The sequence below is a fragment of the Ailuropoda melanoleuca genome, chromosome 5 (genome assembly GCF_002007445.2).
Source record: "Ailuropoda melanoleuca isolate Jingjing chromosome 5, ASM200744v2, whole genome shotgun sequence".
NCBI classification, from domain to species: domain Eukaryota; kingdom Metazoa; phylum Chordata; class Mammalia; order Carnivora; family Ursidae; genus Ailuropoda; species Ailuropoda melanoleuca.
The window spans coordinates 13,716,638-13,734,678 of NC_048222.1; the positions used below are offsets into that span (position 1 = coordinate 13,716,638).

Below are 18,041 nucleotides of genomic sequence, written 5' to 3' on the forward strand. Positions count from 1 at the left end.
TGAGACACTGAAAATATATTTTAAAAAGAAAATACATTCATATTCGTGTACAAAGGGCCTGCTGATAGCATTTCTCTGGACAAATCATCTCTAATAAATGGAGCTGGCAACATGGCAATAAAAGAACTGAAGTAATGCCTGGCTGAGTGATTATACCAGTCTTTTCTGTGTTGGCTAAATTCAGTCATTGTTTCCTTGCCACCTCAATATTTCCACTTCAGTGTCCTTAATAAGTGGAACCAGGGAGGAGATAGAACGTGGATCCTAGTAGTTGTAACTCTCCTGAATTGCTCCTATAATTGGGTTTATGAAAGGACTGTAGATGATATATTTCTTTATGAGGTAACTTTACAGCAAAAATTGTTCATACAGATCATATTATATGAGCTGTAACAGAGAGACCAATGAAGTGAGTTTAAGGCTGAGTTGAGCTTACTTTGGGTTGACCTGGTATTATTTTTATGGATGGTTCTAGCTGCTCTTCGACTTAACACACACTTCCATATATGTGGTTACTCTTCCATCAGACAAGATGACGTGGTTTGACTCAGATCTTGGTGGACACGAAAAATAAAGGCAAATCTTTTTATTTCTAGAAATACCAATGTTCTTAAGATACCAGAAAGAATATTACCTGTATTCTAGGTGAAAACATATGAATAGATATTGAAAGACAAAGCAGAATTTTCAAATCAACTAAATAGGAAACCAAGGGAGCACTGTTTATGCTGTCTGGTGGCTTCAGAAAGTGGGGAGGAGTTTTTTGGCCAGCAGTCAGTGGTACACAGAGTGTAAGAAACACCTTTGGCTAAAACATCAGAAACCACACTAACGATTTATGTCTGCACATTTAAAATGAACTCCTTATGAGAAGATAAAGGAAAACTATCTCAGGTCTTTTACAATTTGAAAAAGACTTAATCATTTTGAAGTTTTAAAAAATTATAATAATGTATCAAGCCTCTAATTTGCTTAAAGCAAATATCTTTTTATGTCAAAATGCAGTAAAATACACTTATAAAAATTATGTGATATCATAAATTATATATAATGGGGAATCTGTGATTAGCCACAATTTGGTGTGGTCTGCATTGCCCATCACAGCTCTAGACTCAGACATCCGCTGAAATTTTTTGCTTTTATATGCATGAAATCCCTCTAAATGGTGAAACAAAGACAAAAAGTACTTATGAGGATAAGAACCCATCCACTCCTAATTTTGTTTCTGCCTGTTCTATTTCAGTGGAACACACTGAACATGGAGAAACTGTTTCTAGAACTGAGAAGCTGCCTTACATGTGAGGTGGTTCTGAGTTCCTTGCCGAAATTACTGGGGGAAGTCAGTTTTCTTACTGAAATAGTTGCTTCTTAGCTGATTACAGTCAGCGTCATGACCAGATACAGCAAAGATGTTGCTGGAAGGCATCATGGTGGGAGATCTGGAGGGAACACAGGGCAGCTGGCTTCACAGCTGTGCAAACCGTATAATTCTATGGTTTGAGTGGGAGGTAATGAACAGTCCTAGACTTCCGCAGATACACAGGGGACATTTGAGCCTCTTCCTCTCAGAAATGAAGATCTGGCCTTGAAAGCTTTGGGTGTGTTGTATAAAGTCAAAACAAATAATCAGGGCATTCAGTTGGCGGAAGGAGTAGAGCATGAAGAAAATGGGAGGGGAGTTTGGGAAGGAAGACTACACTTGGTTATTTGGCTGAGTGTCTGCCTACGGCCAAGTTGGACTGATGCCCCACATGGTCACTGATTCTAGAGGCAGTACAGTTACTTTTAGCTTCAAAATGACAAACACTTGTAAACATTCAAGCACTTGGTCTCTTATGGGTTGGTAATAATATCCTATGGCAGCCACACTTCATTCCGTGATGAGAGTTGACAGTGGAGGCACGAAGGTCACCTACATTTATAAATCAGTAAATGCTATAGTCAGTCTTTCTGGGCTAGTAGGCTGTGTTGAATTTTTGGCTATGGTAANTAGAGGCAGTACAGTTACTTTTAGCTTCAAAATGACAAACACTTGTAAACATTCAAGCACTTGGTCTCTTATGGGTTGGTAATAATATCCTATGGCAGCCACACTTCATTCCGTGATGAGAGTTGACAGTGGAGGCACGAAGGTCACCTACATTTATAAATCAGTAAATGCTATAGTCAGTCTTTCTGGCTAGTAGGCTGTGTTGAATTTTTGGCTATGGCATGCCAGGCAACATTTTAGGTAGAATTAGTCTGGTTTTCACATTTTCATTCCTGTGCCTTATTTGTGCAAGAGTTAGACATCTAAAACTGTCCCATTCACTCAGACCACATCTGTTTCTTGCCTTTGTATAGTACTTGGCTCTTGGCAAAACATTTTCACGTTTGGTCCTTAAAGCAACAACAAAAATTAGGCAGAATGTCATCCCCACGTTATGGGTTTCAAAGATTCAGAGATGTATTCAGCCCTTCAGTAGGAGACTCAGATTTTGGGCTCAGCAAATCTCCAAACCCATCACAGAACACTTGTGCCCATGATTCAAGAAAGAGAAGATGCTTCTCCTGGCTCTCAAAAGCTAAGATTCTGTGATTTTTTGATATTCACCTGGCCTACATGGATGACTTCTCAAACTAAAAAGTTGTGTTCTGTCTCTTTTCTCCCTCCCTCTTTGCCTTCCTCCTTTCTTCTCCCTATACCCCTTTCTCTGCTCTTCCCCCCCTCTCCACAAAACACCTGCTCCCTATTCAAGGGATCACTGGAAAGTCCAGTAGTTACTCTACTAGAACAGCCACTTTCATGTAGCCATTTGCAAAAGATATTTCAAGGTTGATCCATTCAACTTCAGTCAGAGGATAGACTATTAAATGTAAATTTCCTTAACTTCTAGTGTCTGAGGGTGACCTCCTTCTCATTCTGAACCTGTCATATTCACTCAGTATTCCAGACAAGAAGCACTGAATAGAGGTAAAATTTAGCTAAGAAAATTTATGCCTTATGTGGAAGTTCCTGAATTTGTAGCTTATTTGGTCTTACAAAATGTGGTAACTAGAAGGACATCTTCCTTTTTTCTTTTTCTTTTCATTTTTTCCGTTCTTTATTGCGTTATAGTATCTTGGAGGAATTGAACAAGGACGATGCAAAACACAGAAACCTAATGAAGCTCACTTGCCACTTTGTGTGATGAATACTCACTATATGCCAGGCATTATTCTAAGCTTCTCACATTTAATAAAATTATCTGCTCTTTAAAAGCAAAGCAAAACAAAACAACCCCCCCCAAAAAAAACCCTCCAAGATAGTCACCATTATTAATACCATTTTATAGGTGAGAAAACTGAGACAAGAAGAGGTTAGATGTCTTGCCCAAGGTCAGACAGCCAGTAAGTGACAGAGTGGGGATTTGAACCGAAGACGTCTAGTTTCAAGAGTATATCCGCATAACCACTAGACTACCTTGGAAAAGAAAGGATTCTGTCTCACTGCTCCTCTTTGCACTCTGCAGGATTGCATTGTGACTTCTGTGGCTCCTAGGCATTTTTGCCTTTAAAAGCCCCTATCACCACAAAAAAANGCTTTTTTCCTTTTAAAACCCCCTATCACCAAAAAAAAAAAAAAAAAAAAAAGTAAAAACTGTATTTTAGTAGTATGCTGGTATAAAGACAAATATAAACCAGGCTGGATTGTATTCATTTTTTTCTCTCGACTTTACAAGAAATTAAAACATTTTTGCCAGCCTTGAAAAGTATTGTGAGCCTGGGCTCTGTGCCTACTGTACCCAATAGCTAAGTTGACCCTGACTCTGAGGTTTTTCTCTTTCACCTTGATTCATGTCCAGTTAAGAAAATTAATTTACCACATTCTTTGGGGGATTTCCTTGCAAATACTGTTTCTGAGTTCAGAAATAGCACCTGGTAAACTACCAACGAAGTAATGTTTTTTAAACTGTAGTTGTAAAATCATTTAGATGGGTTGTAACTAGCATTTTTATAACTAGATTAGGTTAGAATGGAATAAAGTGAGAAGGGATGGGATAGGATTATATAGAAAATATCAGGTATATTCACACCTGTTGAGGAATATTTTATTCCAATTATAAATATGCATGTGTGTATGTGAGGTGATATAAAGTACGTTTCTTTTTCTTTTCTTTTTCCTCCTTCCTCTCTTTCTTTCTTTCTTTCTTTCTTTCTTTCTTTCTTTCTTTCTTCTTTCTCTTTCATGAGAGAGCTCAAGCAGGGAGGGGCACAGGGAGAAAGTGAGAGAAAATCTCAAGCAGGCTCCACATTCAGCACAGAGTGTGATGTGGGGCTCAACATCACGATCCCAAGATCACAACCGGAACCCAAACCAAGAGTTGGCTGCGTAAACTGCTCCGCCACCCAGGCACCCCTAAAGTGCATTTCTTAGTGAGTCCTAGCTAAATATTTTTTAAAATACTGAGCTAGGATGCATTTTTAGCTCTATCTCTTTTTTTTCCCCTAGCCATGTTCAGCTTAAAATGTGACCATATTATGGCAAAGCTGACATAAGCTTGCTCTCTTGTAAGAAATCATGGCCATTAAGAATATGGGTTTGAAGTCATATAAAAGATGATCCAAATTCCAATTCTTCACCTTATTCCCCTAATTATCTGTATCACCATTGCTAAGATATTTAATCTCTTTGTGACTTAGTTTCTAAGTGGATAAAATAAGGATCGTAATCATCATGCCAACCTCATAGGGTCATTACGAGATATAAATGAGCAAATGCTAATAAAGCCCTTGGCACAGTAGATGTTAATAAACACTGTATATGCAGACAACTTAAATAGTTATTTCTGAGCCAGACCTCATTTTTAGTCTTAGGCTTGTCTAACTGCCCATTTGATACCTCCACTGGGATGTCCAGTAGGCATCTCACATTTGACCTATCTGCATTTGAACTTCTGACCATACCCACATGCTCCAAAATGGCCCTTTTATTCCGTAGTTGCTCAGGCCAATCCTTTGAGGGACCTCTTGGTTCTTTCCTTCTCTTACAACCTACAGTGACTCCATCATGAAAGCTTGTCGACTATCCCTGATATACATACAAAATCTGACCACTTCTCACTGTACCTCCTTGCTAAGCCACCACTATTTCTCTGGGTGACTATAATAGCTTCCAAATCAGCTTCCCTGCTTCCTCATTGTCCCACAATAGTCTGCTCACACCACCACAGCCCCAGCGATACTTTTAAAACTATATCTCAGATAGTGTTACTCTTACGCTTAAATCCCTACACTGTCCCACATTTCACTAAGAGGAGAGTCAAAGCCCAGCAGTGGCCCATGAGATCCTGTGTAATCTGGTCCCTGTTCCCTCAAGAATTTCCTCTCCAGCCACCCTGGGCTCCTTGACAGGTCCTGAACATACCAGGGACACTCCAGAAAACAGAGCCTTTCCACTTGCTTTCCCTGAGCTTTCTCTTGCCCTGTCCTCCACCCATACTGGCATTGCTCATTCTCTCACCTCCTTTGGAGAACTTCATTCTCGTTCCCACTTCTCAATGTTGCCTATCCTGCAATCCACCCCTTTCTTTGCCTCCACGTGCCTTATACTCTTAGCTTGCTTTATTTGTTTTTGCCTTAACACTTAACTTATAAAATACTTTACCATGTATGTAAATATTATATTGTTTATTGTCCATAACCCGCTTTCAGAAGTTAAAATTTACAAGGGTTAGATGTTGCTTGTTTTGATCACTAATATTTCCCAAGGGTCCAAAACATGGTCTAATACGTATTTAACTTCTCAGTATTTGCTGAATGAATAAATATTATTATATTATTATTTCTTCTTACCTTCTTCCACCTCCCCCACAAAGCACAGAGCCCAAATGGAATAGGGAGAAATTCAAACATAATGAAGCTCTTTCTATACTCTTGTTTACATCATGGTCGAATATTAAACCAACTTGCTATTATAAGTTTGGTAAAGATCTAGAAATAATGGGCTTTCTATGGCAAACAATCATATTGATAAAGTTCAGTATAGTTTCAAAACCAAGATATACTTTGAATCCTCATGACTACAATTACAGCCCAAGTGTTTACTATTCAAAGATGCTGCTCCTGAATTGTTAGTTTAGGGTATACAGATGTGGTAGAAAAGATCAATAGGAAAGCTACAGGCTTTTACACAACACTTGCCTTTATAAATGTTAAATAACTAGTAGTGTGATTATTTCTGTAGTCCTTCGATAACCTGTGTAGAAAGTCATGCTAATCCATCATCATTCAATAAGGCCATAAAATTGATTTTGTCTTTTATTTAATGATTTTACATTATATAAAAGACTTGTAAATTGAAGCAATTAAGATGTCAACATGGCCCACTTTTTTTCCTCCTGAAATCACATCCACTTTATCACATACCAAAGTGGGTGGGGACAGTGATGAAACAAAGGGGAAAAATGCTAGAATTCTTATATCATACAATGAGGAACATATTATTTCTATTAATAGTTCTTCCAGGGCCTCTTTTGTTTTCATGACATAATACACTGGCTATAATACATGTCCCCTTTTTCACCTTATCAAGTCAAGGAGAAAAATAGCTATACAAACCATCTTCCATTTCCACTTGTGTCTTAATGCCTGCTTCTACGATAAATAATCACGAATTGAGGTTGCATACATCAAGGAATAACTCCATATGTAATATTAAAACAGTTTTGCTTGGTATTAAAATATAGGCATAAAATATATTGTTTTGCACCTATCCTAACCAACAATTTATTTGCTTCTGTTACCATATATATTTGGGAAGAAAAAGGAAAAAAAATTCTTTGTAATCCATGACCAAGTTTTACAGTTATTGTCTAGAAGTTAGGGTCATTCTATCTGAATTCCAAAGGGGTATACTTACCTTCCCTGGTAATTTAAAAGGATAAAGGGAAAATATAGATCTTATATACCCCATTCATTTTAATTATAAAGGAGGACAGGCTAAAAATTTAAAATGCCAATTGGAAGACTGGGTTAATATTTAGTTTTCTCACTTTCCATTTATTGCCATGATTTCTCCAATACCTTACCCAATCATACAACAAACATTTACAAAGCATCAACCATGTTAAAGACTCTAATCCTTGAAAATTCAAATTTAAAACACTTTAATTAGATGATGTATGTAAATGTGCCTTCTAGCACATTATGAATTATTAATAATGAATATTGATTATTTATCAATTCTTTGTTTAATTAAGCTTGTTTTCATAACTTAGCTGTAATCAAATATTTTAATTATTGCTATAATTATGCTATGTATGTTTTATACCATAAATAAGATGGCATATAAAAATCAGTGGTATAGTGTATATCCGGTACTACAGCTAGAGTTAGAAGCACTAGTTATTCATAGGAAATTTTTAGGTTGGATGAGACTTTAGAAGTCTTAAAATCTAAATTCCTCATCTTAGGGCTGAATGAATCAAGCCTAGAACAGTTAAATGACTTGCCCATGCTCTTAGAAGCAGAGATGCATTAAAATCAAGTTTTTCTGACTCTTGACTCATATTTTTCACATAAAACACACCTCCATGGTCTTCCATAAAATCAAAATATACATATATTTATAGACAAACTACACAAGTAACTTGTCATTTAGTGATAAGATAATAGTAAATATAATACTTAGATGTTAAAAAATTTTTTAGTAATGCCCAGACCAGAGATCCCAAGAAAATCTAACCATGTGACACAGATTTTATACTTGAGTTGTCTCATAAATGTACGGATTGTTATTGAAACGATGACATGGTAAGCAGCCACATTAAATATTAACAGCAAGGGGCTTCCCATTTTCTCATATTGTTAATTATTTACTTTCCCTAACCTGGTTTATATTATTTATATTGTCTGGAGTGATTTCATCAGTACCATCCGAATGCATTACATAATGAGTTTACCAGGTTGGTTAGCTTTAACAACAATAAAGAAGGAGGGCAGACCTTCAGAGAGTCCNAGGAGGGCAGACTTTCAGAGAGTCCCATAATAGAGGCTTCTGTTTAACTACAGGCCATCTATTTGCATTGTGGCTACTGAATGTGAAAAGCAGTTCTTTCTTTCTTTCTTTCTTTCTTTCTTTCTTTCTTTCTTTCTCNCCATAATAGAGGCTTCTGTTTAACTACAGGCCATCTATTTGCATTGTGGCTACTGAATGTGAAAAGCAGTTCGTTCGTTTCTTTCTTTCTTTCTTTCTTTCTTTCTTTCTTTCTTTTTCTTTCTTTCTTTCTTTCTTTTTTCTTTCTCTTAGAAGCAATACTTTCAATGAGATTTTAGGCTCACCAAATAACAGCCAGATCCATATGATCTGCCTTCAATTTGAAATCAGTAAAAAAAAAAAAAAAGAAATTATGAGGGAGACATTGGCATTCTTCAGTGAAAGAGTGAAGGAAGATGCTTACCAAGACCTTCAGACTGGTGCAACAATCTTGGTTGAGTATGACAATATTCACAATTTTACCTACGGACAGTTCTCATTGCTAAGTGATGATGGCACACTCTGGGCTGTCACTTCTCAGTATCATAAGTTTTCATAATTTAACTAAGCAATAAATTCTTCCTCCTCAAGAAAGGCAGGAAAGAGATCTCCTGAGACCCAGTTTATAACTTGATCTGGCTGACCCATCCATTCTTACAGGTAGCCAGAACAAGCCAATTTTGACTGCCATTGTCCTCTGTGCCTAAAAGAGAGGAGAAGACCAGCAAAAGTCAGAAACATCTATTCTTGGGTGACATCAGAAACTAAAACGGATCTTGACCTCCCAAGGAGGGTAGGTATTCTGAATTTGACCATGCTATTAACTTAAAATCTACTCCACACAGAAGTAATTCTGAAATGTCAACAAAGGTTAAAACTTCCTTATGATTAGAGAAGTACTTACTGTTCTCAGTCATGGCTCAATATTGGTTTTGGGTTTTAAACAATCCTAAATCATCAGGATGACTAGCCTTCCTTCTTTTGACATCCTCTAAGAAATTTTTGATGTGCTTAAGACTTCTATTTATCATAACACCTCCATTCACCTCAGTGTGTAATTACGGAGAACTTTTCAGTTTTAGCACCTACTATCTATCAAATACTCTTCTATGTGCTCTCAATATAAAGATAAATAAAACACACGAGCCTATAGGAAAACAGCCACCAGATGAGATGCAACTCTTCATTGCATTCACTTCAATGCAGTGAATGGATGACCTCATAAGGCAGGGTAAGTTCTCACAAGCTAAATGTCAGTGATGTTCATTACTAAGTGAGAACACAATTAGAAACACTTGCTACTAATAGTGTGAACATATTCTTCCGTTACACGATGTCCTTATAACACATTTTAGTTTCTCAGGGAAAAAAAAAAAAAAACCTCTTTCAACGTTTTAAATGAGGTCTGATGTGTCTGGGTAAGTTTCAGCAAATATATTGGCTTAATTTTCTCTAGCATTTACACTATCTTTAGTAAATAATCATTATCAATATTAGCATAAAATACTAAGTGCTGAAGAGAAGTTAAAAACCTACAAAAGGGGCTCTTTTAGAAAAAATGGAAGTCATGGTTCAGAAAATTTCTGTTCTATACTCTGTCAGTTTAGGCTGAAAACTTGAAATTTGCATCTTCATAAAGTGATTTAAGACCCACATTTTGGTGCTGTTCTTTGACTGACTTGGGACTGTAGGTGAAGGAGTATACCCTTCACTCAAGCTGTAGAGTTATTTGAAATGATATTATTAAGTGCCCTCAGGGACAAGATGTAGTTGAAAGGATGCTTAAGTATTTAATTAGTATTCAAAATGTCCAGTCCACTTTATTTGGCCACTATATAGATTAGTTTTAGGGAGTTGGTACCCAAAATGATTTTGTGATATCCAAATAAAATGAATATATGTATATTTATTCCATGAAGCATTACTAAACCTCTAAAATATTAAACATGGAATAATATAATGAGTGGGTGTGAGAAAGCAAATATTAAACATAAATAGCTTAAACCAATAAAGAATTTCTCTGGAAAGAATAAACAATAAGTGACTATTTGAGGGGTAGAAGAGGAGTGGGAATAAAGGGCAAATTAAAGCTTCCTTGCTTAATTGTTTATAAATCATTGTTAAGAGACAAACAAAATTCTCTCTATGCCCAAATTATGTAATTTATCCGAAGTGTGCAGGCTCCTCTGTTCAGTAATGCTGATAACGACACTAATAGTTTAATTACAACTACTGCTCAAGGAGATAAACAAGGCTGTTTGCTTTTTAAACCAGGGGTTACAATTACTTTTAAACGCAGGGGAAAGGCACATCTGCGAATGGATCTTACTATGTCAGGAAAGCAACCAGAAACCAGCTGGAAAATAAACAAAGCACCAGGAGTGAGCAGCCTGCACAAAATTAGAGCAGAACTGCCTGATTTGAGCAGTGGAGCAGTAGGCGTGAGGCGTAGTAAACAGGCGGTAAATGTAGGTGGGCAGGGATAGAAAAGTTTTCGGTGGCTAGATCTTCTATGTTTTCCCTGGGATTCCATTACAGGGAAGAACTGGGCACCCCTCCCTCGAGTGTCTTGCTTACAGTCACATCTCCGTCACACAGTCCTTCACTTCAGCACCACAGAGAGAGGACAGCTCCCCTAACCATAGTGCACAGCCCGCTGCGACTGCCCTCCCTTCTTTCCAACATCCTCTGGATGGCATTTCTCTTTCTTGCTGGTGTCTTTCTTGATTTTGCTTTTAGGGGGACATATGGAAGGGACTGGGAGCTTGTTGGGCTTGTTTATTTCTAGATTAAAGGGAGACAAATCTTCTCTGAAAAGTTCAATCTTTTAATTGGCCTCCAGAGTAATTCAACCAGAATAAAAGATTGCAAGTCACTGGGTTTAATCTGGTGGCAAAATAGCTCAACCCAACTCAGGAGCGGCTGAAACTTGAAGCTCCCTTGTAGTGTTTTATGTTATTGTTTTGTTGTAAAAGTAAAACAAGGTAAACAGCCTTTACTAAGTGCCACTTTTGTCCTGTGCTAAGGCAAAGACGCTAAGGAATATACAAGAATTTGGTAGGAAAGGGTTCAGTGGTACAATTTCTAATATCACTCAGTGTGAAAACAATCTCAGTCATAAAAAAAAACTCTTCTCAGTCCTTTTGAAGACCCCTCACAATCACATCCTGAAGCTGGAACATACAAGTGAAGGGTTAACAGTTCCATAATGAGACCACAGGCTACTACAGCATGCCACAAAAATGGCCAAAGCTTCCCCCAATAAAGACCTCATTTCCCCACCCTAAATCCAGAGGAGAACATTTTAGGAGTGACAGGGAACATATGATCAAAACCCAAAATCACCAAGACAGGAAAACAACACTCCAAGGACCTTGGCCACTTTGGTACTTTCACTTGCCATTCTTCCAGTCCTGAAGATACGGTTATTTGGCCACCACATCTTGTTTCTCTAATCAGAGTTTTCTCTTTAGTCCAAACTTCCCAATAGTGTATACAATACTTATCATTTGAAGGTCCTCTTTGCTCCAACACATGCACGCACACCCTTTGATTCAGTTCCATTTCCAAGAATTTAGTTTGCTAAAGAAAAAGGTATTATCTGGTTTTCAAACCTATTTTGAGGGAGGGTCTTCAGGAAAATGCCCTCACTCTTTTTGCACTGGAATTGCTAGCTAGAATACTAAGGGACTCTAGAAAGGAAGAGACACAAGCTGGAGGGGGCGGGGTGGGGGGAGCTTAGGAGGCATTCAGAAAAGGCAGCACTATTAAGTTAGTGGTGAACAACTTCCTCCCAGGGACAGTGACCATCTACTAGCAACAGAGGGTTAGGTCTGCCCGTGAATCAGGAGCAGTTGCAGCAGTGGGGACAGAAGACACTGGGTGACTCTTATCAGGTATGCTGAGAGGTCTCAACTGAAGCAATTTGATTTTCTGAATCCCTCAGTCCTTTCTATTGCCCCCTCTTCTTCCCTCCCTCCATCCCTTCCTCCCTTCCTCTCTATCCTCCTCCCTCCCACCTCCCTTCCTCCTTTACCTCAGTTGTCCTTTTCACTTAATTCCATCTGGGCCACTTTGGGCACCAGTACCAGTGACAGAATCAAATCACCTAACATATATCTTATGGACCGTGTAATTATTATTATCATCCCTAGGGTTGCTCTCCAACTGCTTGGTGAAAGGATAAGGTCCTGTTCCTAGCTATCAACCCCACACCCTCTCGCCAGCCTACACACAGCAGTGGTATCAACCTAGCAAAATCACCAGTCTGAATGTCACCAACAAGTTCCACCCTGTAGTAGCCCTGCTAGCAAACCTCACCAGCAGAGCCTTGCCAGACCCTCCGCCCACAGCCAGTGCACTCGCATCCCGATTCAGCTCTTGGTGATTCCTAAGATCATTGTTATCGCTGACAACACTTTCTTCTCCTCATAGAAGGGGGAAGCCCTCGTGTGACTCCTGGGCGGATGTAGGGCTCCACGCACTACCCTCCCCCACCTCCGCAACACACACACACACACACACACACACACACACACACACACACACACCCCTCCGAATACCGGCGACACAAAGAGCAAGTGAGCAAGCCCGGCGCCCGGCTGGGTAGGAAGGGGGGCGGGGAAGCAGGGCACTCCCGGGAGGGGGACACCCAAGGAGAGGCAGGGGGCTGAGCCAGCCGGAGAGGAGGGAAGGGAAGCGAGGAAGCCGTGTGGGGGAGAGAGTAAGGCGAGAGGGTCGTCCTTACCTGCCCCTAGGTTGAAGGAGATCCTGGCTTCGGCGAGGTACGGCGTGTCGCTCTTGGAGCGGACTCTTCTGATGGGCCGCCGGTCTATATCATCCTCCGAAGATGCCGCCATTAATGTGGGAGGCAGGAGCAGGGTCGCCCGGCGAGCTGAGAGGGAGAAGGAGATGGAGAGAGAGGGAGAGAGGCGGAAAAGGGGAGGAGGGGAAAGGAAGAGGCTCACACACGGGGAGGGGGAGGGGAGAGGGGGATGGGAGAGGAAGGGAAGGGGACGGGGAGGGAGGGGGAAAAGAGGGGAAAAAGGAAAAAAAAAAGAGGGAGAGAGAAAGAAAGAGAGCAAAGGAGAGAAAAGGGTGAAGGGAGAGAAAGAAAATCCGTTAAGGATTTGTGGACTGGAGCAGAGATCAGGCTATCCCTGGCTTGCTCCCAGGGCTCCCCTAACTCCTCTTGCAGCCGCAGGGCCAATGGGTCAGTGTTCCCGACTGACACCCCGCCTCCTGCCCGCAGCCCCAGTTTTCAGCTGTTGGCACAGATAGGCTGATGCGAAAGGGAAGACTCCAAAGCGAAGATGCCCAGTCAGCACTGTGCCCTCTCCCGCCAAATGCACTTACTCTGCTTTTCAAGTGCACACTAGGGTCTCCTTAACCCACAGGATTCTTTAGACTGAGGATGCCTGGCCAGATATACCAACTTCAGCTTTCCTTGCGTGGAATTATTATTGCTGGAGTGCAAGCTCCCAGTGGTCACGGAGGAGGGCACTGCACCCAGGGTACCCCTCCGCTCCCTCTTTCCCAACCGGGAGCTCAAATAAAGATGCAACCAGATCTGCAATCCTCAGGAGCTGTCTTACCAGCCCCCTTGAACCCTGGAGGCGGAGGGTAGAGGAAAAGTATATACAAGTTTGGGAGTGGTTTGGCAATAAAGTTTTTGGAGTTGATACTTTGAATGTAGACTAGGCATATTCACACAGAATTGAGTGACCCTCTTTTTACAGTCACTAACTTCTAGGATGTGTTTATGTCTCCATAAATACCCATTCATTTTAACCTTTAACTTTCTCTTTATTTGGTGACATCGGGGACAAATAATGGTCTTTGCAGTGGACCTGTAGTCTCTATAATCCTGTACCATTGAGGTGAGGATCAAGGGCACTTTACATTTCTTTGAATGTTTGCACTGCCACCTTCCCACTTATACAGCAGCAGCGAAGGAAGTAGAAAGGTTTCTGGAGTGTGAATCAGAATGGTTTGATGCTCTTACTGAATCTATTGATGGGCTACACTCTTTGATGTTTGTCTTTCTATAGCCTCAGTCACTTGGTCTTTTTTGTGGCCTGACGTTGCCACTCTCCTTTCTAATAAGAGCTCACCTGGAGTACACAGATAAATGGTGCCTTGATTCCCTCTCTGCTACAAAGGAGATCTCAGTGTCAAGTCATACCCTTCCATCTCAGAGGAAGAAGTGCTGCCCCAGCTCTGCAAGACTTCCCTCTGCACTTTGGTTGTCAGTTCGAACTCTTGCACCCTAGAATCTCCAGTCTCTCCACGACAGGTCTTTCTACTTCACACATAGCTAGTAACTCTTCATCTTAGGAAAAATACAGCTGCCCTTGGCCTCGCTGCCTCCTCAATCTCTATCAGACTATTTCCCTCCCATTCTGCTTAAGCTTCCCGTGGAACTCTCACCCCACATGCTCCATGTCTTCACCCTGATCCCCTCTTTCATTCCCACCACTGGTTTCTATCCCCACTACCCAAAGTTATTTTAAAGGTCAGCAAATCCTTTTAACAGTTAAATCCATCTTTCTTGTCTGCTCAGTAGTAAACTGTTCTTCTTGAAGTAGTTTCCTCCTTTGGCTTTCTGTACTAGACTTCCTCCAGAATCCTTCAATTTCTAGTTATTTGCCAATTATCTGCGTAGTTAATTTGAAATTGCTTATCCTGGCATGCAGAGCCCTTCACAACCTGACTTTAACAGGTTTTTCCAAACTCATCCCCCACTATTTGCTTCCAGTCTGCTCAGATTTGTCCCAGTCCTGCTCACATCTGTATCTGCATCTCTGCTTGTGTCACACACCACACATTTCTTCCCTATAAACTTTCTATGTTCTCCCTCAGCAACGTCAGATAACTGGCCCACTAGTCTATGGCATGAGCCCAGTACATAGTAAATGCTCAATAGGTATTTTTTAACAGAAGAAGGGAGGAGAGGAGGAGAGGGAGGGAGGAAGNCATAGTAAATGCTCAATAGGTATTTTTTAACAGAAGAAGGGAGGAGAGGAGGAGGGGGGGGGAGGAAAGAGAGAAGAGAAAAGAAGGAGTTGTTACATGAGTAATAAGGAGTGAACAGGGGACCAAACCCATATCTGCCTGATTTTAAATCCTGTGTCCTTAACTGATATATTGATTTGCTAAGTATATGTATTTGGTTGACTAGCCACACTTAAAATTCACTTTTCTATGACACTGGCCTCATGATTATGTCCCGTTTATCTCTGCTAAACATAGATTAAAAATAGCTGCCTCCTCTCCCAGGAGGCACAACAGGAGTCTTTGGCTCATCAAGTGAACCATGAAGGTTAATGCTTTTACATGGCTAGTCAGGCTGCAAACCAATATTATGATTGTAACATTTAGGTTCAGGCTCTTGAGGAAGTGCAAACGTAAGGAAATTAAGTCCAACACTTCTGAATACTGTAAAAACTCTATCACTCTTTGAATTAAGGCAGTGCCACTTGATCAAAATATTTGGGATTCCCCACCCCCTTGTATTTTCATTCTTCAACCATGTCTTAAAAACAAAACCCAATAGAGTCATTTGAAGAAACACCTAGCCTTAGCTTTCCGTGCGTATCTTTGATTTTACATTTAATGGTTCTTGACATAGAGAAGTACATCTTTGGATTTCTAGATCTTCTTCTTTCAGCATTGTAGAAGATTAAGAACTCAACATTGCCATTACTTTAGATGTACCTTTCTTTAAAGGAGTCTAAATGTACTTTCAAAAAATTTCGTTATGGACATTATTGAAATAATTCTAGATAGATACACTTTCGGCAAAAATGACATAAAAATACTACATCTGTGTACATGTTCTTGAATTATTTTATGATATTTTTATTTCTGACTATTATCTTCCATTTTTTGACTTCCCTAATTTACTATTCTCTTTGTCTTATCTAGTTGTTCCCATTCCCTTTCCACTTTGCCTCCTTTCTTACATCTTTCTTACAATGTGTTCACAAAATTGATCCCATTTCACGTAGCTCCTTCCCATCCTGTATGAAGGACTCACTTCTGTGGGTTTGTCCCGATGTATCCACATTCGTTATTCTCTGGAATTCCTTTCATGTACGTGATCTCTTATCATAAACTCTCTGGGTGACATCAGGCAAGAAGCTCTGGGGTGGAAGCTCTGGTGCTGGGTGCTGGGCCCAGTACTACCATTACCTCACCAAGTAACACTGGGCAAGTCACTTACTCTACCAGGTTGGATCTCTGTCACCTCAGCTATAAAAATGGCAGGGTCAGCTAACATGATCTTAAGGCCCTGCCTAGCTNCCCTGATCCCCTCTTTCATTCCCACCACTGGTTTCTATCCCCACTACCCAAAGTTATTTTAAAGGTCAGCAAATCCTTTTAACAGTTAAATCCATATTTCTTGTCTGCTCAGTAGTAAACTGTTCTTCTTGAAGTAGTTTCCTCCTTTGGCTTTCTGTACTAGACTTCCTCCAGAATCCTTCAATTTCTAGTTATTTGCCAATTATCTGCGTAGTTAATTTGAAATTGCTTATCCTGGCATGCAGAGCCCTTCACAACCTGACTTTAACAGGTTTTTCCAAACTCATCCCCCACTATTTGCTTCCAGTCTGCTCAGATTTGTCCCAGTCCTGCTCACATCTGTATCCATCTCTGCTTGTGTCACACACCACACATTTCTTCCCTATAAACTTTCTATGTTCTCCCTCAGCAACGTCAGATAACTGGCCCACTAGTCTATGGCATGAGCCCAGTACATAGTAAATGCTCAATAGGTATTTTTTAACAGAAGAAGGGAGGAGAGGAGGAGAGGGAGGGAGGAAGGAGAGAAGAGAAAAGAAGGAGTTGTTACATGAGTAATAAGGAGTGAACAGGGGACCAAACCCATATCTGCCTGATTTTAAATCCTGTGTCCTTAACTGATATATTGATTTGCTAAGTATATGTATTTGGTTGACTAGCCACACTTAAAATTCACTTTTCTATGACACTGGCCTCATGATTATGTCCCGTTTATCTCTGCTAAACATAGATTAAAAATAGCTGCCTCCTCTCCCAGGAGGCACAACAGGAGTCTTTGGCTCATCAAGTGAACCATGAAGGTTAATGCTTTTACATGGCTAGTCAGGCTGCAAACCAATATTATGATTGTAACATTTAGGTTCAGGCTCTTGAGGAAGTGCAAACGTAAGGAAATTAAGTCCAACACTTCTGAATACTGTAAAAACTCTATCACTCTTTGAATTAAGGCAGTGCCACTTGATCAAAATATTTGGGATTCCCCACCCCCTTGTATTTTCATTCTTCAACCATGTCTTAAAAACAAAACCCAATAGAGTCATTTGAAGAAACACCTAGCCTTAGCTTTCCGTGCGTATCTTTGATTTTACATTTAATGGTTCTTGACATAGAGAAGTACATCTTTGGATTTCTAGATCTTCTTCTTTCAGCATTGTAGAAGATTAAGAACTCAACATTGCCATTACTTTAGATGTACCTTTCTTTAAAGGAGTCTAAATGTACTTTCAAAAAATTTCGTTATGGACATTATTGAAATAATTCTAGATAGATACACTTTCGGCAAAAATGACATAAAAATACTACATCTGTGTACATGTTCTTGAATTATTTTATGATATTTTTATTTCTGACTATTATCTTCCATTTTTTGACTTCCCTAATTTACTATTTTCTTTGTCTTATCTAGTTGTTCCCATTCCCTTTCCACTTTGCCTCCTTTCTTACATCTTTCTTACAATGTGTTCACAAAATTGATCCCATTTCACGTAGCTCCTTCCCATCCTGTATGAAGGACTCACTTCTGTGGGTTTGTCCCGATGTATCCACATTCGTTATTCTCTGGAATTCCTTTCATGTACGTGATCTCTTATCATAAACTCTCTGGGTGACATCAGGCAAGAAGCTCTGGGGTGGAAGCTCTGGTGCTGGGTGCTGGGCCCAGTACTACCATTACCTCACCAAGTAACACTGGGCAAGTCACTTACTCTACCAGGTTGGATCTCTGTCACCTCAGCTATAAAAA

At 40.0% G+C, this 18,041-nt stretch overlaps 1 protein-coding gene across 2 annotated transcripts in view; it reads right to left on the reverse strand.

Annotated features, from left to right (window-relative positions):
- Positions 1–18,041, reverse strand: part of PHACTR1 (phosphatase and actin regulator 1) — a 571,024-nt gene that overhangs the window by 513,282 nt on the left and 39,701 nt on the right. For both annotated transcript variants that reach the window (XM_019796061.2, XM_019796064.2), the window contains exon 3: positions 12,744–12,890. In XM_019796061.2, the coding sequence (XP_019651620.1) occupies positions 12,744–12,890 (147 nt within the window). The remainder of the gene's footprint in view (positions 1–12,743; positions 12,891–18,041) is intronic.